Here is a 25,996-nt window from a genome sequence, read left to right as displayed (position 1 = left end):
CAAATAAAACTTCTTTTACCGCTGGGTGCAGTGGCTCACACCTGTAATCCCAGCCCTTTGGGAAGGTGAGGTGGGCATATCACGAGGTCAGGAGATCAAGACAGTCCTGGCCAACATGGTGAAACCTTGTTTCTACTAAACATACAAAAATTAGCTGGGCATAGTGGCGCATGCCTGTATTCCCAGCTACTCGGGAAGCTGAGGCAGGAGAATCGCTTGAACCAGGGAGTCGGAGGTTGCAGTGAGCCGAGATTGCGCCGCTGCACTCCAGTCTGGGTGACAGAGTGAGACTTCGTCTCAAAACAAATAAAAACCCCAAAATATTAGTAAATATGTATATGATATTTCTGTGTGCAGTGAACTGTAGTAGGCATTGGTGGTAAAATTAGTTATAAGGTACGGTTCTTGTATACCTTGTATGGATCTAGGCTGAGATGCTAGAGGTAGAAAGTATGCTTTAAAAAAAAAAAAAGCTAATATGTACATGCTAAAGACTAAGGATTAAAAGAAGTAAAGCTGAGTCAATTAGAAAGGGTTACAGAGTAGGTAAGGTTTGACTGTGACTGGGAAGGACTTGCTTGCTGGGAGAAAAAGAGAAGTAGTATGGAGTGGGCGGGAAAATGAATATTCCATGATGATGGGTGTGATGTACTCCCAGTTTACATGTTTTGAAACCTGTGTGTATGATGCAGAGACTATAAAAGATAAATTTAGAGTCCTAGGTAGAAGTCATGGTGGTAAGGCTGAGGTATTGAGGCTTTATGTAAGTTTAGGCAAGGGGAATCAGAATGGCTTTTGAATTGGCTAAAGTAAAAGTATTAGAAGTAGAAAAGGAAAAGGGAAAATATCAAGATAACTTACTATTAGGATATTTTAAGCCTAAAGTCGTGAAGGTCTAGAGTAGGATAGTGGTTCTAAAAATGGAGAAGAGGAGGCAAATTTTTTTAAAGACATGCTTGTACAATAAGAGTCAACAAGACAGTCCATTGGCAGACTGGTGAAAAAGGGGAGGGGCTCAAAGATGGCTCCAAAGCATGCCAGTAAGGTTAGAATTGTGTACCATTGACTAGTGAGGGATTTTGTTGTTTTTGGAGAAAGGTGATGAATTTAATTTAATGGGAGGTAGAGATGGCCAACAAAAAGTTAGAGGGACAGAACTGGAGATAATGTTTTGGAAATTAGCTGCATAGAATTGCTTGTTGACCAGGTGAACTTTAATTCTCTTTCTTTCTTTTTTTGTTATAGCACAACTTATATATTTCAAATGGACAAAATATTAGTTTTACAGTATCTTAAGATAAATTTCCTTTGAATGGGAGCTTCCTTTCCAGTACTTTGAAGTCTACAAGACGTATCTAGAAAATTGGCTACTGTGGAAAATGAAGACTGCTTAAATTGAATGGGGCGGTGGGGGGAAGGGGAAGGGGAAGGGCCTGTGGTTTTTCTTTTCGATTAATTGCTGTAACACTGTCCTTCAGGTGGCTGAGGGAGTTTCATATTTTCTTTAGACACCATTACGTGCCAAAGGTCTTGCAGGACAACTTTGGTGCTATGAATTCTGCCATTTTGCTAGCACTAATGTGGCTCTTGGGTCTGCCACTCCATTAGAACTATTAACTCCATTCATATAAATTTTTTGTTACAAATCTTGCAAAGGGGGATGCTTCTGGGTGGTCCACATTCTATTTTAAGGCTGTATATTCAGTTTTCATAAATTGTTCTTGCAGACCCGGTTATCATACCTGTCCATCTTGTAAGTGTCACGTCTTTATCATCGTCTAGACCTCAGCTAACTGTGCCATCTCCTACTCCTTTTTGGCCTTCTTTGAGTTCTTCAAAAAGTGGGAAATTGCAAGAGATTTTTACTCCTGAGCCAGTGGTGGCTGCCACCTTGTGTCGCTGTCGCTTGTGAACTTTAGTTTTCTATACTCTTTCATTTGGGAACAACAGAGAGTCTTGGGATAACTATACATAGGAATTGGAAGGTTTGAAACAAGACAAACAAGAAAAAGAGGTAGTATTGTATGAGGAGAACATTCTATATAGGTAGGGATATAGTCAACAGCATTGAATGCTCTAGAGATGTCAAGAATAAAGATTGAGAAAAGACCACTGGATTTGGTTACAAAGATTTAGAGAAAGTACTTGCAGTTGAGTGATGGGTAGGAAGTTAGATAAAAGAGTAATAGCTAATGAATGGTAGTATGAAGTGTATATACCAATGTTATAAGATTTTGCAGTTAGTAGAAGTATAATTATTATTCTGATGGTAACAAGGTTAGGGTTATTAAAACAAAAGTTTTCGATAGCAAGAAACCTAGCATAAACCACTGAAAATACAAGAAATACAGAACAATTGATAGAGCAGAGTTGTAGAGAGGAGGTAAGGAGGCTGAACCGAAAGTATTGCTTTAGCCTTAAGAGGAAGGCCATCTTGTCATTTGAGGCTGAGGACAAAGTTAGGGAAAATGGGTGGAGAGAAAATTTTGAGAGGTATAAATTAAGATGTTGGGGATGTATGACATTTACCTTATTCCTGCTTCACTGAGATTGTTTTATGAGATGGTCTGAGAATGATTCAGGGCATGGAAATTAGTCTTTCAAAGTAGAAAAAGCTTAGAAATGCTGGTAGTTTGATAAAGGAAAACAAGGATTCCTGAGCACTGTGAGTGTTCCACTAAAGAGAAGTGATGGTGATTATTTGGGTTATCTGAATACTAGGCGGTCAGAAAGTAAGCTCTCCGGAATGGAAGATACTAGCACGTTCCAGGGAGCAAGTGTGTGGATGCAGTGTATCTCTTGGGTAGATAAAAACAGTGTTACAAATCAAATTATACCTATCAGATATCCCATTTAATATGTTGCTGAACAGATACTGGTGACAATGTAATAGAAAGTATTCAAGTATCAGAAGGGTGGCTGGACAGGATGAACCCTGGGATTTCCTTTCAATAGTGTGGTTTATGTGCAGCAGATTTATGTATAGTCCGTCACAAATCCTCAATTGTAGCTAGTATTGCTAACTTAAAAAAGATTAACTTGCCTCCTTCACCCATTTTCAGGAGGGAGAGGAGACTCAGAACGCTTGTGAGGTCTTAAATTACTAGAAAGCGTCTTTGGATTTTGTAGACCAAAAATATTCAGTACACGTAGAAGTGTTAAAGTTTTGCTTGAAAGCAATGAAAGACATTTGGCTGCTACCTAATGTCCTATAGCTTTGCTGTAGTTTTCCAAGGATAGTGCCATAAAGAAGGTGTCCAGTAAATATTACATTATTATCACTCTTGGATTTTAAATGTTAAGTGTTTCGTGGGTATTCCTTAGCCTTGTATGGCACTTAGCATTGTATCCTTCACTAGTAGGGACCTTTTTTCTGATGTTTATATTTGGCCCATAGTATGAGAGACTCAGTATAGTGGGCTCTGTGGGGACTGATAAGTCAGTGTGATGTGTGAAGGCCTGAAATGAATTAAAAGTGACTCTGTTAGGGAAATTTATGAATTTGCTAATAGCTGCAGCAGATACTCAGAATAAGCAGAAAGATTGGTTAGTCACTTTTTAAAAAAGCTGTCTGCCAGTTTGTTTTTGACTAAGAATGTTGGATTTAAGCTTAGTTAGGGAAGTTTATGTTGTACTTATAGTTGAAAATAGTATACATTCATAACTATTTGACAGACACAATCTATAAATTAGTGGAAACATCACTTTTTTCTTACACTTTTTTGACATTGGAGTAATTTCTTGAAAAAGGGGAAATGGTTACTTCTAAATGGTAGTTGGGCTTGGCTTCCGATGACACAGTTGTAGACCTTTAGTAAGTAATTATGAAAGAAGGTCATTTAGATTATTGCATCTTAACTCACTTTTTATTTTTTTTTAGACAGGGTCTCCCTCTGTCACCCAGGCTGGGGCACCACAGTGGTGTGATCATAGCTCACTGCAGCCTTGAACTCCTGGGCTCAAGTGATCCTCCCATTTTAGTCTCCCGAGTACCTGGGACTACAGGCGTGCACCATTATGCCTGACTAATTTTTTAAATTTATCTTTTTGTAGAGATGGGGTTTCCATGTGTTGCCTAGGCTGGTCTCAAACTCCTGGGCTTAACCAGTCCTCCCGCTTGAGCCTCCCAAAGTGTTGGAATTACAGGTGTGAGCCACCGCGCCTAGCTTGGTCTTACTTTTGCTGCCTCATTAATGTTCTGCATTCCAGCCTCTAGATGTGTGCTATCCAATACCGCCACTAGTCACACTTGTCTATATAAATTGGAATGAATTAAGATTATATAAAATTGGGGCCAGGTGGCAGCGACTCATGCCTGTAATCCCAGCACTTTGGGAGGCCAAGGTGAGTGGATCACTTGAGGCCAGGAGTTCAAGACCAGTCTGGCCAACATGGCGAAACCCCGCCTCTGGTAAAAATACAAAAAATTAGCTGGACCCGTAGTGGTGGGCGCCTGTAATTCCAACTACTCGGGAGGCTGAGGCAGGATAATTGCTTGAACCCGGGAGGTGGAGGCTGCAGTGAGCCAAGATGGTGCCATTTTACTCCAGCCTGGGCAACAAGAGTGAAACTCTGTCTCAAAAAAAAAAAAAAAAAAAAAAAAAAGGGTTATATAAAATTAAAAATTTAATTTCTTAGTCGCACTAGCCACATTTTAAGTGCTCCATAGCTGCGTGTGACTGGTGGTACTGTGTTATGCAATGGATTGGACATTTCCATCATCACAGAAAGTTCTGTAGGACAGTAGTGCTCTAGATTTTTAATTGTTGCTTGATATTAGGAAAGTAAATGTCAGAAGCTTGGAATAGATATTTAATAAAACCCAAAAAACATGGAATTTATACTACCTCACTCCCAACAGCCTTAACTTTCTCAAAGTTAAATGTTATTTCTGTAAGATTGGCTTTATATTTAGTTTCGGGTCTTTTCAAAGGTCATTTTGATAGTAATATAGAACAGAATAAAGTAGCTTTACTAATAACTATTTCAGTCAAACTGTAACAGTTTTATTAAGGTATAATTGGTAGACAATAAATTTTGCTTATGTCAAGTGTAAAATTTAGTTAAGTTTTGACATGTTTACACCTCCGAAACCATCATTATTGATAATATAGCTCATCACCTGCAAAAGTTTGCTCGTGCCCCTTTTTAATCCTCCCCCTTATTCTTTTGCATCTTCTCTCCCTATGTTGAGACAGCCATTGGTCTGCTTTATGTCATAATAGACTAGTTTACCTTTTGTAAAAGTTTATATAGATGAGAGTCATGCAATATATACCTTTGTTTTGGCCTGGCTTCTTTCATTCTGAATTGAGATCCACCCATTTTTCATGTACAAAGAGTTCATTATTTTCTATTGTATGGCAGTATTACAGTTTTTTATCCATTAGTCTGTTGATGACATTTGGGTTGATTCCAGTTTGGGTTATTACAAATAAATTGCTATGAGCATTTGCATATAAGTCTTTGTATTGACGTATGTTTTTGTTTCTGTTGAGTAAATACCTAGATGTGGAATAGGCAATACCTAGCTATTGCCTTGGATTGTATGGTAGGTTGTATGTTTAACCTTTTAGGAAACTGCCAAACTGTTTTCCCAAGTGACTGTACCATTTTACATTCACCCCAGTAGAGTATGAGTGTTCCAGTAGCTCCATATCCTTGCCAATTCTTGGTATAGCCAGGCTTTAAAATTTCATCTGAGTTATTTTAACAAGAAAAGACTATCATGGTGGAAATAGTTCCCCCCCCTTTCCTATGTCTTATTTTTTAAATGCTGCAAAAATATTTTGTGTGTGAAAGTATTTTAGATGATCTCCAACTGATTTATTTACTCTTTTCTTATCTTTGACAATCACTAATACTGATTTGAAACCCAGTTTACAAGAACCAATACCTTTTCTTCCTTTTCACTTACATATTTTTCTTTTTTTGTTCTAGCGGCCCCTTTGTTGCTTTATGCAAACAGACGGGACTTGCGATTGGTTGATGCTACAAATGGCAAAGAGAATGCTACGATTGTAGTTGGAGGCTTGGAGGATGCAGCTGCGGTGGACTTTGTGTTTGGTCATGGCTTGATATACTGGAGTGATGTCAGCGAAGAAGCCATTAAACGAACAGAATTTAACAAAACTGAGAGTGTACAGAATGTTGTTGTTTCTGGATTATTGTCCCCCGATGGGCTGGCATGTGATTGGCTTGGAGAAAAATTGTACTGGACAGATTCTGAAACTAATCGGATTGAAGTTTCTAATTTAGATGGATCTTTACGAAAAGTTTTATTTTGGCAAGAGTTGGATCAACCCAGAGCTATTGCCTTAGATCCTTCAAGTGGGTAAGTTTTTGTACAGTGTACGAAGATCATCGTACCTCCTCCTGGTTTTTCTCCACTGACATACACCACCCTGACCCCTATGAGAAGAGAAAGATCGAAAACAGGAATTTTAGATTCTTTGGGCTTCTTTGTTGAGTAGACTTGAATGTAGAAAGTTATGTTGTGTTGTTATTATTATTGTTGTTATTATTTTTGACAAGGTCTTGCTCTGTTACCCAGGCTGTAGTGCAGTGGTGCAATCAAAGCTCACTGCACTGTCAACCTCCCAGGCTGAAGTGATCCTCCCATTTCAGCCTCCCACGTAGCTGGGACTTTAGTTGTGTGCTACCACACCTGGCTAACTAAAAAAATTTTTTTGTTAGCTGGGCGTCGTGGCACACGTCTGTAATCCTAGCTACTCGGGTGGCTGAGGCACGAAAATCGCTTGAACCTGGGAGGCAGGGGTTGCGGTGAACTGAGATTGCACCACTGTGCTCCAGCCTGGGCAACAGAGTGAGACTTTGTCTCAAAAAAAATTTTTTTTGTAAAGACGGAATTTCACCATCTTGCCCAGGCTGGTCTCAAACCCCTGGGCTCAAGTGATCAATCGCTCTGCCTTGGCTTCCCAAAGCGCTGGGATCGCGGGTGTGAGCCACTGTGCCCAGTGTGTTGTATTCTTAGTGTTTCTGTAAATTGTTTTGGGTTTCTAATAACCATGTTTATATTTCCTGGGTTTTCTTCTGTATTTATTTTTTGTGATATCAGAAGATAATTTGAAGGAATGAAAACTTAAAAAGAGAAGGATTTGATAGCTCAAGATGAGGTAGACTAGATGTTATAACTTTTATTATATACACAATGATATTGTGATAACTAGTGTTTTTTTATGTTACACTCTGAAGAGTTATTTAATATGTCAGCATTGAATGAAAAATAAAAGTTACTAAATAACTCATTTCCAGTTAGCTAAACATATATTTGCAATAAAGGTTAATTTTCTAATGAGAAGGAAAACTTAAAGCTCTGAGAAAATCTCATTTCAAAGTGTGAACTATATTCCCCACATTGCTTCTGTTACTATGCCTCATTTCTACTATTAGCGTATACCATTTTATGATATTTCTTTATGGAATAAATTGTCATGGCCAGTCTGTCATGGCTAAGTATAGGTAACTATCTGAACATGAACCTAAAATGACTAATATTTGGTTAAAATCCAAAGATAAATAACTTGTACTATTTTAGTACTTTGTTTTTTTTAGCTTTCAATTGTATTAGAATGCTTTAAAACTCATTTCATTTATGGAAAGGAGTAGATTCTTTTTATGTAATAAATGAGAATTTGGGGAGAATGGAGGAAAGGTTTATGTGCTTCTTTATCTTGATATCAGGCCTGATTTGGTTACAGAGGTTGAACAGGATGCCATGTTGTAGAAAAATGAGAAGACTGATTTGACTGTAAAGGATAACATGGGCAGTAGTGTAGTGAAATTTTAGAGGGAGATGTCTGGAAATACAAATACGTATTTTTTTAGAGTGGAATTAAAACGTGTTTGTTGAGAGAAGATGGTGCTCTTAAAGCACCGGGAAATATTGTAGCGGCTCTGATGGTACGAAAAAGCATTGGATGTCCTGAGGAGGAGGTCTCAGATGTAACTGTAGTTATCAAATAATTTGGTTGTTGAGAACTTTACAGATATTTTTTGAGAAATGGAGTTTGTCTTTTGCTAACAGAGTTCGTAAGGCTCAGGGATTGCTGAAATGTTTCTGAGGTTACTGCTTTGTAGAACACATAGGGTTTTGGTACTTTTAGTCGTCATTAGGGAAGAATACTTTGGTGAAAAGATAAAGTTCTTTTTTCCCCTCTTTTTCTTCTTGACAAATTAAGGCTTACCACTGTAAGAGTGATGATTGAAATTTAATAAAATATCTATTAAACGGTTATTATGTTCAGAGTTCTTCATTTTGTACTCTGGTTGGAGAGAGGGGGTTTAGTTTATCTTTACTGTTTTATTTAAGGAGAGAAAACTTGGGAGAGACAACTTTTTCTTCACAGCATGTTTATTTGCATTATGTAACATGTATGTGAAGAGAGGAAGAGTGTTAAAATAATCAGAAGAGACACAAGAGCTGTTATGAGCTTCTTTGCCAGATTTTGGAATGGGATCTTGATCATTTCTGTGAGGGATTAATGATTACATGATTGTACATTATTAAAGGGAACTGAATGTATATAGTTCCTCTTGACTCTTCAGGATCTAACAGTTTAGTGAGTAAATTAATCATTTTCATTTTGTTCCCCAAAACTAATGAGCTTTACTTCTGGGTAGCAGGTCTGATAAGTATCTTCTGAAGTAATTTTGCCATTTGATTAAAAAACACTTTAGAGTTTCTGTGGCTTTAATTTATCCTTGTTACTTCTCATTATTGAATGTGAGAATTCACCAAAGACTTAGCTGATAAAAAAGATTATTGGAAGAATCAGTAGTAATGTACTTTGAAGGTAGAAGGTAGTGTTATGTAGCTTCTGAAGGTGGTTCAGTGAAGAATAACTCTTTCTGTGGACTAAAGACTTGGTCAAACACCCAGTGAAATATTTTTTATTATTTTTGATGTGTGTGGTTAATGTGAGAGGCAGAGGAGGGTAATATAGGGGAGAGAGAGTGGGTAAATTCAGCCCCCTCCCCCAGCTTTAACAGTCCTCTCAAAATTTCTTTTAATTTCGAGAAGTCATTTTGTGTTATGGTTATTTTAAAAATGACTCAACTGGAAACAAATAGAATCTGGTCAAATGTTATATATACATATGATATATGTACATATGATGGAGTGTATTTAAAATTATGTTTTAAACTCCTGCACTGAAAAATATATTCAGATAATCTTTCAGTGTTAATGATCTTGGATTTGTATCGTGCATTGTGGTTTTAGCTGAAAAGTAATTATAGGTAGAGTACATCATTTGTCAAACAGAATAGATGATTTCCAGATTTATTTTTTGGGGGAAATATGAAGTTTGAGTTCCAGGCAAAGTACGTGAAAACAGTGCTGAGGAAAAATGTAGACTTTTCAGAGTTCCAGGATCCTGGTTTATGAGGTTCACAGGAGCTGACTGAGCTCTCTCACAGCAACTTACGTAAAAGGAAAGCTATTGAATGACTGGTATTGTTTGAGCCCTGGGAACTAGTGCAGACATCTGTGTGCTTTCGGATGTATGGAGTTCTTTGTGTAATCAGTCCATTTAGCCTACACTGAAGGAAGATTTTTATTCCTCTCTCTAAATTTGGCCTCTATTATATTAGTCTGAGATTTTTTTTTTCTTATAATAGTGACTAGCAGTGTACAGTTTGGACTAAGAAACGGGAAGATTTGTGTATGAAATTGTTACAGAATGAACAACCAGAGTTACAGTAAACTGTAGTCTTAGGTTATAGTGAGTAGAGGTGATTCCTACGTGGCTGCTCCTAATGCTGGAGCCCTTCACTCTGATTCCACAGTTACCATGCTAAGCAACTGTACTAATCTTGGTGATGTTGAGGGCCTGTGTTAAGTTTAAGGGTGTTTTGTTTGTTCGTTTAGGATCCTTCCATATTCCAAATCATTTTAGATGTTTTTTTATAAAGTTAAACTTCAGTGATTCAATTTGAGGTGAATTTATACTAAAAAGCTTTGAATATTTATATTTTTAAAATACATATTTTTATTTATTCATTATTTGTTTATTTATTTATTTTTGAGACGGAGTCTCGCTCTATCGCCCAGGCTGGAGTGCAGTGGCGCGATCTCTGCTCACTGCAAGCTCCGCCTCCCGGGTTCGTGCCATTTTCCTGCCTCAGCCTCCCGAGTAGCTGTGACTACAGGCGCCCGCCACCATGCCTGGCTAATTTTTTGTACTTTTAGTAGAGACGGGGTTTCATCATGTTAGCCAGGATGGTCTTGATCTCCTGACATCGTGATCTGCACGCCTCTGCCTCCCAAAGCGCTGGGATTACAGGCGTGAGCCACCGCGCCTGGCCTATTTTTTATTATCATTTTTATTTTTTGAGACGGAGCCGCACTCTGTTGCCCAGGCTGGAGTGCAGTGGCACAATTTCTACTCACTGCGACCTCTGCCTCCCAGGTTCAAGTCATTCTTCTGCCTCAGCTTCCCCAGTAGCTGGGATTACAGGCGCACACTACCATGCCCAGCTAACTTTTGTATTTTTAGTAGAGACAGGATTTCACCATGTCGGCCAAGCTGGTCATGAACTCCTGACCTCAAGTGATCCACCTGCCTTAGCCTCCCAAAATGCTGGGATTATATGTGTGAGCCACTGTGCCCAGCCAAAAATATGTATTTTTAAATCATTGTTAAATATAACATTAACAACACTAAAAGTTCTGCTTTAAAAATGCTTGCGCATCTACCTCAGTGGAAAAAAATGATTTGTAATTTTTCTATCAGTTTTATACATATGATTATCATATTTTGAATATGTTTAAAAGTATTTTCTACACTTATATATCCCAGGTGACTAAAATAGTTCCTAAATCTTTTTTTGTGACTGAACTTTAAGAAAAAAGCTTTTCTTAAAGGAAAACTTTTAAGTTTTAAAAGTTAAAGGAAAATAATATTTTCTATTACAGTATTAGCTTTCTTTTTTAGAAGAAAGCATTTTCTAAGCAAATGCAAATTTTAGCATGGTCTTCTATGAATTCCAAATGAGTATGACTTTGATTACAAATGTTTATTTAAAACATAATTAAGATTTTTAGTCCTTAGTTGTTTTTCACAAAAGTTATCAAGATCATATTTTATAAAAATATATTCACTGGAGCTTGTTTTATGTTATACCTAGCTCTACTGTTATTATTTTTTTTTCTTGAGACAGAGTCTTGCTCTGTCGCCAGGCTGGAGTGCAGTGACGGAATCTTGGCTTACTGCAACCTCCACTTCCCGGGTTCAAGTGATTCTCCTGCCTCAGCCTCCCAAGTAGCTGGGACTACAGGCGCATGCCACCACGCCCAGCTAATTTTTGTATTTTTAGTAGAGACAGGGTTTCACCATGTCGGCCAGGATGGTCTCAATCCCTTGACCTCATGATCTGCCCACCTCGGCCTCCTGAAGTGCTGGTATTACAGGCGTGAGCCACCGCGCCCGGCCAATACCTAGCTCTGTTTACCAGCAAATTACTTCAGTGTCTTGGATCTAAGTTTCCTTATCTCTAAAATGATGGGTTTCTTTCAGTTTTGACATTATTTTAAGTTTAAAAACTGAGATATTGGCTGGGTGTGGTGGCTTATGCCTGTAATCGCAGCCCTTTAGGAGGCCAAGGTGGGCGGATCACTTGAGCACAGGAGTTTGAGACCAGCCTGTGCAACATGATGAAACCCTGTCTTTACAAAAAAATACAAAAAATTAGCCAGGCATGGTGGCACACGCCTGTGGTCCTGAGCTACTCAGGAGGCCGAGGTCGGAGGATCACTTGAGCCCAGGAGCGGAGGTTGCTGTGGGCCGAGACTGAGCCATGGCGCTCCAGCCTAGGTGATGGAGTAAAGACCTCGTTTCCAAAAAACAAACAACAACAAAAAAAAGTGAGATATTTAAAGAAAGAACTATGAACAGCTATTTAAAAACTTTCATTTTACAGAACTCTGAATAGCTATTTAAAAAATTTTATTTTACGGTTACACATTTGAGTCAGTGGTTTAAGTATGTTACACTTAGAATTGTGTTTTTGTGGAGCAGATTCTTAAACTTTTGTTTTTACTACCTTGCATATATCATCACTCTGGGCCTCCCGTTTTACTCCACAGTTGAAACCTTTTTTCCAGTTCCATTTGATGTAAACGGAAAAATACTTTGAGATGACAAAGGATTCATTCTTTTTTTTTTTTTTTTTTTTTGAGACCGAGTTTTACTCTTGTTGCGTAGGCTGGAGTGCAGTGGCGTGACCTCGGCTCACTGCAACCTCTGTCTCCCGGGTTCAAGCACTTCTCCTGGCTCAGCCTTCCTAGTAGCTGGGATTACAGGTGCCTGCCACCCCACGCCTGGCTAATTTTTTGTGTTTATAGTAGAGACAGGGTTTCTCCGTGTTGGCCAGGCTGGTCTCGAACTCCTGACCTCAGGTGATCCACCCGCCTCGGCCTCCCAAAGTGCTGGCATTACAGGAGTGAGCTGCTGTGCCAGGCCATAAAAAGATTCTTTTTGTATAGAGAGTGGAAAATGTAGCCAGTTACTTTTAGGCAGATTATATAGATTCACATATGTTTGGAGGTGAGTCTTTTTGAGATCATTATCTAAAAATTAAGAGTGATGTGTTAGAAGAACCACTAATCTGGTCAGGAAATCTGAATTAGATGTTTAGCTTGAATGGCATATGAATCAAGGCCTTGGAAATTAAGAAACAACAAACTCGTGGTGTGTGTCTGTGTGTGTGTGTGTGGGGGGGTGTGTGTGTGTGTTCTCAAATGTTAACGTAGGGCTTTTTTCTTAAAATTATCTTAACTCTCATCCAGTTTTAGTTTCTTCATATCAAGTGATGTCCATCACTGTGTCTCAAATTAATATGTTTCAGTTGCGTTGTCTACTTTTTTATGCTTCGTATCTCTGAGCATTTATTGAAGGAATTTTGAAGAGGAGTAGTTGTAGTATAACTGAATGCCTTTACATAACACAGTATTTTAATAGCTTTGCTTTTTAATAAAAGCTTTCTTTGCATGTAGTGTTGAGCTTTTCATTCATCCTTAGTAGAAGACTGAAACTTGGTGATGACAAAGAATAGGATACCTTCCTCTGTATGGTTGGAGATGAAAAAAAAAAAAAAGGAATAGGGTATCTTTATGAGTGTAGGCTGCCTGCATTTGGGGATTTTATCTACCTTTGATGTATTCCAGGGTTGATGACTCTTCAGAAATTATAGTGAATCTTTAAGATTTTGGAAGGAGGGGTTTGTCAGCTAGTTTGTGAACTAGGGATAAAATATGATTGTTTTTATTTTTGTACCAATTGATATTGATACTGTATTTCTTTTAGAAATTTTCACTTAAACTTATTGAGTTTTATACTGTTTTGGTTTTCCTACCACTTGGACTGTGCCTTTCCTTCCTCCATTAGCTCTTTAAAAATGGAACAGTTTAAAAGTGCATTATTTTCTTTGTTCTTTTTCTGAGATCATATCTGTTTCCAGTTGACTTTTGCATAGAAGCAGATAGCCAATTATTTAAAATCTAAAGCTTCAGATTAGATCTTGCTTTAAAACACTGGCCCTGTATATGAAGGATCTTGGTGTAAACAACTTATAGTTTTGAAAGATGTTCTGGTAAATTGGGAAGGTCTGTTTTCTATCCCTTGAATCCTAGAACTGGAAGGGAATCTTAAGGATCTTCTAGCTAAATGTCTTCCTTCCCTTCTTTGGGTGAAGAAACCAAGGCCTTTGACCAAGATAAAGTCAGAGGGAGCTATATTCTTAGTTGAAATTTTTGGATTCCATGTTTAGTCCTTTTTTTCTTTGTGAAAGGTATCTTACTGAAGCCATGGTTTTTTGTTTTTTGTGTTTTTTTTTTTTTTACAAGTTGAATTACTTAAAAAAATTCAACATGGTAGCTTTGTTTAAAGGACCTTTTAAAATAAGTTTTATGTTTTTAGGTTTACTCAGTGTACCAATTTCTTATTTTACCATTGCTTTTTGCATCCCAATTAATCCATTTGAATTCAGCTTCCTTTTGTTTGAAGTGTGCCCTTCAATGTTTCTTTCATTGAGGGTCTGTTAATAGTAACTCTTGGTCTTTGTCTAAAAATGTATTTATTTTGCCCTCATTCTTGAAATCATAATTAGAGTATAGAATTCTGTGTGATTATTTTCACTCAGACCTTTGAGAGTGTGTGGCTTTAATTGTTGGTACGATTAAGTCTGTGTTGCTTTATAATTTATCATTTATCTTTTTAATATTTTTCTGGTTTTTAAAAGCTTCTCTTGATTTTTGGTATTTTGCAGCTTTGTCTACCCTGTGTCTAGATGTGGATATATTTTTATTTATCCTGGTTGGGATTCATATTTCTAGAATCTAAGCATTTTTGTTGTTTGTTAATTCTAGAGAATTCTTACCCATTTTTTTCTTAATTTTCCTTCATTCTCCTTAGTCTTCTTTGGAACTCTTGTTTGATGTGTTCCTTTCTAATTTCTTGTTCCTTTCCTCTTAATTTTGCTCTTTTATCTTCTCTCTCATTATTTCTCTGAGCCACTTTCTGGGTTTTTTTTTTTTTTTTTTTTTTTTTTTTTTGTACCTGCCATTTAGATAGCAAAATTCTTTCTTCAGCTGTGCCTAATTTTGCAGTTTAATATGTTAATTGAGGTTTTAATATCAGTGACTATATTTTAATTTTTTAGAAGTTCTTTGTGTCCCTTGTTTAAAAACTTATGAGGAAATCTCAGCTACATAAAAGTAGAGAAAACAGTATATCAATAATTTTAGACTTGGAAAAAAGTTGCAAAAATTGTACATAGTTCTGGTATAACTTTCACCCAGCTTCCATAAATATTGACATTTGTATAACCATAGAACAGTTATCGAACCAGGAATTAATGTTGATAGAATACTATTAACTAATCTGTAGACCATATTTGAATTTCTCCGTTTTCCCCATTAGTCCTTTCTCTGGGCCAGGATCCCATTTTGTGTTTAGTTATCTCCTCAGCCTTTTCTAATCTGAGATGTTTTGGTAGTCTTTCTTCATTGTTCATAACCTAGACGTTTTTGAAGATTATCGGTCAGTCATTTGTAGAACGTTCCTCAGTTTGGCTCTATTTGCTGTTTCTCGTGATTTGATTAAAGTTACACATTTTTGGCAAGAATGCCACAGAAGTGATATTATGCCCTTCTCAGGGCATCCTGTCAGCAGGCACATTATGTGGATACTGGGTGATGTTACAGTTGATCACTTGGTTATGGTTTTGTCTGCTAGTTTTTTTTCACTGTAGTTATTATTTTTTTCCTTGCAATATATATTTGAGGCTGTGCAATTATCCTGTTTCTCATCATACTTTTATCCACAAATTTTATCATTCCTTGATAGTTTTTGCCTGTAGTAATTACTACTGTGGTGTTTGCTTTTTGCCAAATAGCAATTTTTCTAGTTCCATTATTCCTTCTGTGTGCATTATTAGTTAGACTTCTCCCTTAACATACAGCTGTCCTGTCTCTCTCATTTATTTATTCAGTTACTTATATGAGTGTGATATTGTGAAAATGTATTTGGTGTCTGTCCCCTGGTTCTTGGCACAGAGCTTCTAAAACCCTTGTAATTTCCTGAGCAGTAGGGGTGCTAGGTGCATCTTTTGTTTTAATATTTGGTCTTTGACTCCAGTGCCTGACATGGAACTCCTAATCCGTTGGAATTTCCTGGGTGATAGGAACATCTTTTGTTTTAATGAGGCAACTCTTGGTAGGCTTCTGGATGGGGGCTGGTCACCAGAAAGACCAAGCCATGATTAGAAGCTTGGAACTTTCAGCTCTGCTTCACATCCTTGGGAAGGGGAGAGGGACTGGAGATAAAGCTAATATCAGTCATGCCTATATAAGAAGCCTCTCTAAAAAAAAAAAAAAAAAAGCCCAGAACTACGTGGGTTTTTGAGAACTTCTGGGTTGGTGAACACATCGATTTTCATGTTTCATTAGGATGGAATCTCCTGTGCTCGTGACCCTTCTAGATCTCTCCCTATGTATCTTTTCCATGTGGTGGTTCATCTGTATCCTTCGTAATATCCTTTATAATAAACTGATAAATATAAATAAAGTGTTTCCCTGAGTTCTGTGAGCTACTGTAGCAAATGATTGAACGTGAGGACGGGATTGTGGGAACCTCCAGTTTATAGCTGGCCAGTCAGTAGCACAGGTGCCTGCAATGGAGGGGGCAGTAACCGAGCCCGTTACTGGGATCTGATGCTGTCTTCACATAGATAGTGTCAGAATTGAACTGGCCTGTAGGACACCCAGCTGGTGGTGTAGAATTGCTTGGTGTGGGGAACCCCCCTGTTACCCCGCCCAGCAATCTGGTGTCAGAAGTGTTCAGTTATGTTGACTCTGTGAGAGAAGGAAAAGTGTTTTTCTGATACAATTAGTATGGATTCATGGGCATTTATTTTATCCTGTAGGTTATAATCCAAAACTGTCATGATTTTCTTGCTCAAATTGTTGCAGATTTGGCCACTGGGAGCTCCTTCAAGTTGGTTCCTGAGTCATTTTACATGCCCTCGTTGTTTTATTTATTTATTTTATTTATTTTTTTTCAGATGGAGTCTTGCTCTCTCGCCCAGGCTGGTGCAGTGCAGTGGTGCAATCTCAGCTCACTGCAAGCTCCGCCTCCCGGGTTCATGCCATTCTCCTGCCTCAGCCTCCCAAGTGGCTGGGACTACAGGCACCCACCACTGCGCCCAGCTAATTTTTTGTGTTTTTTAGTGGAGACGAGGTTTCACATCGTGTTAGCCAGGATGGTTTGGATCTCCTGACCTCGTGATCCACCCGCCTCGGCCTCCCAGGGTGCTGGGATTACAGGCGTGAGCCACCGTGCCTGGCCACCTCATTGTTTTTTAAGTACTTTCTTACTTTCTGGCAACTCCAGACCGTCCAGACTCATTGTGTCCTTCTTCTGTTCCACCCCTTGAATCAACTATTTCTCCAAGGAGTTCTGGCTCCTTTTATTAGAGAATGGTATTTAGAAATGAAGATGTGGAAACTAGGTATGCTCTTTGCTACTGGATTTTCTTTTTTTTTCTTTTTCTTTTTTTTTCTTTTAGCCAGAGTTTTGCCCTTGTTGCCCAGGCTGGAGTGCAATGGTGCGGTTATTGCTCACTGCAGCCTCCGCCTCCCGGGTTCAAGTGATTCTCCTGCCTCAGCCTCCCGAGTAGCTGGGATTACAGGCATGCGCCACCACGCCTGGCTAATTTTGTATTTTTAGTAGAGACGGGGTTTCTCCATGTTGGTCAGGCTGGTGTCAAACTCCCAACCTCAGGTAATCTGCCTGTGTTGGCCTCCCAAAGTGCATGAGATTACAGGTGTGAGCCACTGTGCCCAGCTGCATTTTCTTTTATTGTATTTAGTACCTCTCAGTGGACAGAGTTAGGAAATGCATGGTGTATGTAGACACACATACTCCTAGTTCTGTGTCTTTGCTATATGTAAAAACAAATTCATGTTATTGCGAATTCCAATCTACTACCACAAAATTATCGTTGTGGCCTTCTCCCTTTTCTTACTTGGGATATTTACTTCTATTCTGTGATGGTGAGAAACCTGGCTCTCATTATTCATGATATATTTTCTTATTTGCCCATCTTAGTATACATACACATTAAGAGTTTTAAAATCATTAGCCTATACCACCATTGTGAGAAACGAATTTACTTTGGTGTTACGTGAAACAATTTACATGTTCCTAAGAGTTAAAAATAACATAAAAATTTATACTCAGAAAAGTGTTCTTCTTCCCCATCCCTTCTATCGTAGTCCCATCCCCTACCCTTTTTTATCCAGTCTTTCCCCACCCCTTTCTATAGGTATCTTAGTCTTAATTTCTGCTTTTTTCTTGTGAATTCGTTTATGGACAAATGAGTTGATACATGTGTATATTCTTTTTGTCTTTTATTATACCTCTATTCTCTCAGAATATGAATGTGTATATTCTTTTTTTTTGAGACATAGTCTCTCTCTGTCGCCCAGGCTGGAGTGCAGTGGCATGATTTTGGCTCACTGTAACCTCTGCATCCCGGGTTCAAGCGATTCTCCTGCCTCAGCTTCCTGAGTAGCTGGATTAACAGGTGCATGCCACCACATCTGGCTAATTTTTGTATTTTTAGTAGAGGCGGGGTTTCACCGTGTTGGGCAGGGTGGTCTTGAACTCCTGACCTCGTAATCTGCCCACCTCAGCCTCCCAAAGTGCTGGAAGTACAGGCGTGAGCCACCGTGCCCAGCCGTGAATGTGTGTATTCTTACAATCCTCTTTTCTTACATGAAAGAGTAACATACTATAGATGTTCTTTTGCACTTTCTTTTTAAACTTTTTTTTTTTTTTTTGAGACGAAGTCTTGCTCTGTCGCCCAGGCTGGAGTGTAGTGGCATGATCTGTGCTCACTGCAACCTCCCGCCTCCTGGGTTCAAGCGATTCTTTGGCCTCAGCCTCCCAAGTAGCTGGGACTACAGGCGTGTGCCACCATGCCTGGCTAATTTTTTAAAATTATTATTATTATTTTTTTGAGACAGAGTTTTTTACTCTTGTTGCCCACGCTAAAGTGTAATGGTGCGATCTTGGCTCACCACAACCTCCGCCTCCTGGGTTCAAGTGATTCTCCTGCCTCAGCCTCCCGAGTAGCTGGGAATACATGCATTTACCACCATGCCCGGCTAATTTTGTGTGTTTAGTAGAGACGGGGTTGCTCCGTGTTGGTCAGGCTGGTCTCGAACTCCTGACCTTGTGATCCACCTGCCTCGGCCTTCCAAAGTGCTGGGATTACAGGCATGAGCCACTGCACCTGGCCAAAACTTAACATTTTGAACGTCATTCCATATCATTTCATAGAGCTCTTCCTCATTTTTTGCCAGTGCATAGTGTACCATTGTGTGAATGTACCATAGTTTATTCAACCACTCTCTATATGTAGGCTTTTAGGCGTTTTTCTTTTTTTTTTTTTTTAATTAGCTGAGATATTTTAAAGCAGATTCACATATCGACATCTCACTTGTAAATATTTTATTTTGCATCTCGAAAAAATACTTTTTTCTAGAATCATAATGCCATTGTCTTTGACATACCTTGCAATGAACAGTTCTTTAACGTTACAAATTAGTCTGTTGGTACTCAGATATCTGTGTCTCAGAAATGTTGCTTTATAGTTGGTTTGTTTGAAATCGGGATCCAAACAGGTTTACAAGTTGCACATGGTTTTTCTAGAGCAGTTGAGTTGGTCCTCCCCTTTTCCCTTTTTATCTCTTACCCTGTTGACTTAATTGAAAAGACTGGGTCAGCTGTCCTGTAGAATGTCCCAGATTTTTTATTTTCTTTCATTCATTCATTCATTCATTCATTCATTTTTTTGAGATGGAGTGTGGCTCTGTTGCCCAGACTGGAGTGCAGTGGCGTGATCTCGGCTCACTGCAACCTCTGCCTCCCGGGTTCACGCCGTTCTCCTGCCTTAGCCTCTCAAGTAGCTGGGACCACAGGCGCCCACCACTACGCCCAGCTAATTTTTTGTGTTTTTAGTAGAGTCGGGGTTTCACCGTGTTAGCCAGGATGGTCTCGATCTCCTGACCTCGTGATCCGCCTGCCTCAGCCTCCTGAAGTGTTGGGATTACAGGCGTGAGCCACTGCGCCCGGCCAATTTTTTATTTTCTAACAAATTATTGTGGTATTTGATTTATTTTTATCCCCCTGTTACTTGGAAAATGAAATTAGATTTGAAGACTTGATTAGAGACAGAGTTAACATTTTGGCATGAATGCCTCATAGGTAGTACTGAGTACTTTGTATTTGTCACATCAGAAGTTGTCCTATATTGTAGTGATGCTAAGATTATTCAGTAGGTTCAGATGGTCAAATTTTCTGGCAGTTGGGATGCTAGGGGCATCTTTTGTTGTAATATTTGGTTTTTGACTCTAGTGCCTGAAAGTTACTATCTTTATTTGTAAGTTGAGCCCTTTCCTCTTGTGTCCTTATTTGTGGGATGATCCTTTTGTATTTTGCCAAATACCTAGTTCCTTATTAACCACTCATCTATTGATTATTTTAGCATGCACTGAGGATTGCTTTCTTGTGTTTTCTTATTAGGGATATCTATTATTGTTTGATGATGTCTTTCCTTGTGTCATGTATTTTATTCCATCTTTTATGTGTTTTAATAATTTAAATTATAATCTCTATCAAGTTGTTCAGTTTTCTGAAGTTCTTAAAAATCCACTTTTTTTTTTTAAATTTATACCTGCTGGATTCTTGCTTAAGGTTAAATGTTTCCTTGAGTGTTTTATATAGTTTTGGATTGTGAGCTGATCTTCAGAGAGGCTATCCTTGAGAATTCTGAGTGACTTGACTCTCCTCCAGAGAGATTTTGGGTTGCTTTTGCCAAGTTCACTGGAGGTGTTTCCAGTGACCACTTAACTTTTTTTTTTTTTTTTTTGAGACAGGGTCTGACTCTGTTGCCCAGGCTGGAGTGCAGTGGCGTGATCTCGGCTCACTGCAAGCTCTGCCTCCCGGGTTCATGCCATTCTGCCTCAGCCTCCCGATAAGCTGGGACTTCAGGTGCCCACCACCATGCCCGGCTAATTTTTTGTATTTTTTAGTAGATACAGGGTTTCACCGTGTTAGCCAGGATGGTCTTGATCTCCTGACTTTGTGATCCGCCCACCTCGGTCTCCTAAAGTGCTGGGATTACAGTCGTGAGCCACCGTGCCCAGATGACCACTTAACTTTTTAAAGTATAATTTATATACAGTAAATTGCACAGATCTCAAGTGTGAAGTTTGAGGGTTTTTTTGTTTTGTTTGTTTGTTTTGAGGCAGAGTCTCACTTGGTCAGTGGCGCGGTCTCAGCTCACTGCAACCTTTGCCTCCCAGGCTCAAGCAATCCTCCCATCTCAGCCTCCTGAGCAGCTAGGACTACAGGTGTGTGCCACCACATCTGGCTAATTTTTGTATCTTTTTTAGAGATAGGGTTTCGCCGTGTTGCTCAGGATGGACTTGAATTCCTGGGCTCAAGTGATCTGCCCACCTTAGCCTCTCAAACTGTTGCGATTACAGGCATGAGCCACTGCGCTGCTCAGCCTGAGTTTGTTGTTGTTGTTGTTGTTGTTGTTGTTTAAACAAAAAAACCAAAACAAAAAAACTGTTTCCTGGGCTGATCTAAAAACTTCTGGGACTACAGGCATGAGCCACTGTGCCCAGCTTAGTTTGAGTTTTGGTAAATGAGTTATCAAATGTTATCATTGCCCTATTCAAGCAGAAATAATTTTTATATTTAATTTCTGAAGTTGGGAGTTTCTGTACTATGTGGATAGAATCAAACTCTAAACCTACCTAGGGGCGGTCTTATGATTATGAAGTCTTTGGTGATCTTTCCTACCTTTTCAGAGCCTAGGGCAAGACAAAAAAGACTTCCTTGTCTCCCTCTGTCGGTGGGCAGATCTTTCTACTTCATTGTTGAGGATCCATGCTTTGTGCAGGAATCTTACTTCTAACACTGTGTCTTGTGTGCCAAACTCTTCCCTGGTTTGCCATTGTGATCGACGTTCCTCAGTTTCTGAGATCAGAAAATCCAGGGTCATCATAGCATCAGATCAAACATGTACTGCTTTTTTTTTGAGATGGAGTCTTGCTCTGTCATCCAGGCTGGAGTGCAGTGGCACGATCTCAGCTGACTGCAACCTCTGCTACCCGGGTTCAAGCTATTCTCCTGCCTTCGCCTCTCAAGTAGCTGGGACTCCAGGCACCTGCCACCACACCTGGCTAATTTTTGTGTTTTTAGTAGAGATGGGGTTTCACCATATTGGCCAGGCTGGTCTCGAACTCCTGAAGATCTGTCCACCTTGGCTTCCCAAAGTGCTGGGATTATAGGCGTGAGCCACTGCGCCCGGCCATGCACTGCTTTTTACTTTCTTGTTCATTTTTGATCTCAGGAGATTTTCCCTACTTTCTTGATAAGTTCTACATTTAAAGAGGTGTTTGTATATTTTATTTTGTGTATATGTATAAATCAGATAAAAAGATTCACCATTAGTTCTATTTGTTTTGTAAAAGAAGTATTTTCTGGTTGTCTTTTTACCAAATTACCGGAATAGAAACTCTAACTTACATGTTTTAAAATATTGTCTATTATTTCATGTACCATGTGCATGATAGTTGAGAATTAGTCACATGTATATTAATGACTTATTTTAATTATGGGTAGGATTATATAAGTAACTTCAAAGATCATGACATGATTTATGACCTAGTATAGATCTGGGTCACTTAGTTTTTATAGCTCAAGTCTCAATGTCTTAATTAGTCACCTTTGTATGTAATTACATCTTGTAAAAGGTGAAATTTTATCCCTTTAGTCTAGATTTATTGAAACTGAACATTCCTGAACATTTTCATTATGGGAAACTGGATTCAAATTGAGTATACATTTCAAATTAGGGCGTGTGAATATTTTGGAAGATTTGTTGTTTTATCCTTACCTAATCAAATAAATGCTTTGGATTATGATAAAAATGTATAAAGTAAATTTGTAAAAATGGCTTGTGTGTCTAATCTTATTATCATTTTGAGATATTTTTATTTTCCTGGCATAAGAAATTGTGACATCTTGAAAACTTAATATATGTTTACTTGCTTTACTTCTCTCCCAGTTAAAATGAAGCCCATCTTCTACCTTTAACTGCATTTAAAAATTATTTTCCAGAAAGCATTACAAATGAATATCAGACCAGACACAGCAATAAGATTACATTTATGTGGACACTAATGAACAGCATATAACAGCCTGGTCCTGGTTTTCATGATTTTTGGATGAATAGCAGATGTGTATACTATTGCAAAGTGGAGCTGTGACCACATATATTTATTTAATTATTCAGTATCAAGTACATATGTTCATTCTCTCTTAATTCAAAGCCAAAATAAAGCTAATTGAGGCCAAAATAAATTAGAGGCCAAATAGATTACATAACCAGAGTTAATAAAGATTATTGCTGAAGTGAGATTTCTTCTATATAAGCCTATAGCCTAGCTTTTGAGAAGCCAAGGGAGATATTTATCACATGCTTTCTGTTTCCCAAAGCATACTAAAATTGACTTTAAAATATGTTGCTGATAAAAGCCCCTGCAGAATATATTACACAACTAGCTGAATTAAGCAACTTCATTGTTAAGTGCTTTTATGTATCTACAGGTTTCTAAGGTAGATTCTAAGGTTGATTAAATAAACAAAACCAAAACTGCTCTTTAATATGTGCACACCATTTTTATTTTTTGAAAGAGTCTAAAATAAAATGAAGTAGTCAAGGCATGTACCTCACAGTTTAATGTTTTTTTTTTTTTTTTTTTTTTGAGACGGAGTCTCGCTCTGTGGCCCAGGCTGGAGTGCAGTGGCTGGATCTCAGCTCACTGCAAGCTCCGCCTCCCGGGTTCACGCCATTCTCCTGCCTCAGCCTCCCGAGTAGCTGGGACTACAGCCCAGCTAGTTTTTTGTATTTTTTAGTAGAGACGGGGTTTCACCGTGTTAGCCAGGATGGTCTCGATCTCCTGACCTCGTGATCCGCCCGTCTCGGCCTCCCAAAGTGCTGGGATTACAGGCTTGAGCCACCGCGCCCGGCCTCTTTAATTTTTAAATGGCTGAGTTAAGCGAGAGATTTTCAAGTCTCAGTGTGAGATATTCTTTTTTTTTTTTTTTTGAGACGGAGTTTCACTTCTGTTGCTCAGGCTGGAGTGCAATGGCACAATCTCGGCTCACAGCAACCTCCGCCTCGTGGGTTCAAGCGATTCTCCTGCCTCAGCCTCCCACGTAGCTGGGATTATAGGCATGCGCCACCAGGCCGGGCTAATTTTGTGTTTTTAGTAGACAGGGGGATTCTCCATGTTGGTCAGGCTGGTCTCGAACTCCCGACCTCAGGTGATCCGCCTACCTCGGCCTCCCACAGTGCTGGGATTACAGGTGTGAACCACTGTGCCAGGCCAATGTTCTTCATTTTAATAGAAAATATTTGTGTCATATCCTAGCAGATCTTGAGAATGTTTTTTCCCCTCAGGACTTTTCCTGCATCACATCCCTGCACCGTGTCCTCTGAGCAGGCCTCAGTAGCTGCCGCTCCTCTTGAGTCGGCTTCAGTGCTGCATCCTTGAATGCAATGAATGCCTCTTTCCTGGCTCGCTGGGGCCTGTTGTCATTTTTCTGCTTTCCCTAGAGCAGTGGTGCCCAAACTTTTTGGCACCAGGGACCGGTTTTGTGGAAGACAGTTCTTCCACAGGAACTGGGCAGTAGTGGGCTGGGTGGGATGGTTTCCGGATGAAACTGTGCCACCTCAGATCAGGCATTAGATTCACATATGGAGGTGTGCAACCTAGATCCGTTGCATGCGCAGTTGACAATAAGGTTCGCACTCCTGAGACTCTAATGCTGCCACTGATCTGACGGGAGGCAGAGCTCAGGCAGAATGCTTGCTTGCCTGCTGCTCACCTCCTGCTGTGTGGCCAGTTCCTAGCAGGCCACTGACTGCTACTGGTCCACAGCCTGCGGCTTGAGGACCCCTGCCCTAGAGAAGGGCACAGGCTCATAAAGCAGATCCTGAGACTAAAGACTCACTCTGCTGCTGGGTCACTGCATAAACTGAAGACACCTACTTGTTACCTTTTAGGCATAGCATTTACCTCTTCCTGTTAGGTCTCTTTCTTCTCTTCCTTGATAGAGCCTTGCTCTGTCACCTAGGCTGTTGTACAGTGGCGTGATCTCGGCTCACTGCAACCTCCGCCTCCCAGGTTCAAGCGATTCTTGTGTTTCCAGCCTCCCCAGTAGCTGGGACTACAGGCATGCATCACCACACCCAGCTAATTTTTGTATTTTTAGTAGAGACAGGGGTTTCACCATGTTGACCAGGCTGGTCCTGAACTCCTGACCTCAGGTGATCCCCCTGCCTTGGCCTCCCAAATGGCTGCAATTACAGGTGTGAGCCACTGTACCTGGCCAGGCTCTCTTTCTCTTAATCCTTACCTTGGATACTTGATTTAGCTACTCTTGGGGAAATGTGCCAAATGAGGATTTGGTACCCGTCTTATTGACCACTGAATACTAAAAATGAGTGCCAAGCTTTACAGAACTGCAAACTGGGCCGGGCGCGGTGGCTCACGCCTGTAATCCCAGCACTTTGGGAGGCCGAGGCGGGCGGATCACGAGGTCAGGAGGTCGAGACCATCCTGGCTAACATGGTGAAACCCCGTCTCTACTAAAAATGCAAAAAATTAGCCGGGCGAGGCGGCGGGCGCCTGTAGTCCCAGCTACTCGGGAGGCTGAGGCAGGAGAATGGCGTGAACCCGGGAGGCGGAGCTTGCAGGGAGCCGAGATCACGCCACTGCACTCCAGCCTGGGCGACTAAGCGAGACTCTGTCTCAAAAAAAAAAAAAAAAAAAAACAAAACAGAACTGCAAACTGAAGCAGAAAGGGCTCTCCCCTCTTGACTTTTTTTTGTTGGTTTTTTTGTTTGTTTTTTGTTTGTTTTTAAATAAAAGACCGTTTTTTAGAACAGTTTTGGGCTTACAACAAAATTGGCTGGAACGAAATACTCCTAATTTCTCCCTGTATTGTTGCCATCATTCATTTCACTTATATGTAAGCTAAAATCATTGACTGCATTGTTGCTGTTACTATTTTGAACAAACTGTTACCTGTTAGCTCAACTAAGAATAAGGCCGGGTGAGGTGACTCACACCTGTAATCCCAGCATTTTGGGAGGCCAAGGTGGGTGGATCACCTGAGGTCAGGAGTTCGAGACTATAAATTTGCATGTCATCCTTGCGCAAGGGCCATGCTGATCTTCTCTGAATTGTTCCAGTGTTAGTATGTGTGCTGCTGAATTGAACGCAGTTCTTAGATACTCTGTTCCCTTTTTTTCAGTCTTTTTAAAAAATTTGCTTTTCAGCTTTGGAAGTTTCTATGAACATTCTCAAACTCAGATTCCTCAGCCA

General features: G+C 39.6%; 1 protein-coding gene, 1 non-coding gene and 1 pseudogene across 3 annotated transcripts in view; 1 reads left to right on the top strand and 2 right to left on the bottom strand.

Annotated features, from left to right (window-relative positions):
* The window catches only part of LRP6 (LDL receptor related protein 6), a 149,646-nt gene that overhangs the window by 15,628 nt on the left and 108,022 nt on the right, over nt 1-25,996 (top strand). For both annotated transcript variants that reach the window (XM_025402140.1, XM_025402141.1), the window contains exon 2: nt 5,941-6,334. In XM_025402140.1, coding sequence (XP_025257925.1) covers nt 5,941-6,334 — 394 coding nt within the window. The remainder of the gene's footprint in view (nt 1-5,940; nt 6,335-25,996) is intronic.
* LOC112634186 lies at nt 1,453-4,204 on the bottom strand (annotated as a pseudogene).
* On the bottom strand, nt 25,786-25,893 carry LOC112635640. The gene has a single exon (XR_003121984.1). It is a non-coding gene; the product is annotated as a U6 spliceosomal RNA (small nuclear RNA).

The sequence above is a fragment of the Theropithecus gelada genome, chromosome 11 (genome assembly GCF_003255815.1).
Source record: "Theropithecus gelada isolate Dixy chromosome 11, Tgel_1.0, whole genome shotgun sequence".
Lineage (NCBI taxonomy): Eukaryota > Metazoa > Chordata > Mammalia > Primates > Cercopithecidae > Theropithecus > Theropithecus gelada.
Note: the sequence above shows the minus strand (reverse complement) of the source record. Positions and strands in the feature narration are given on the sequence as shown.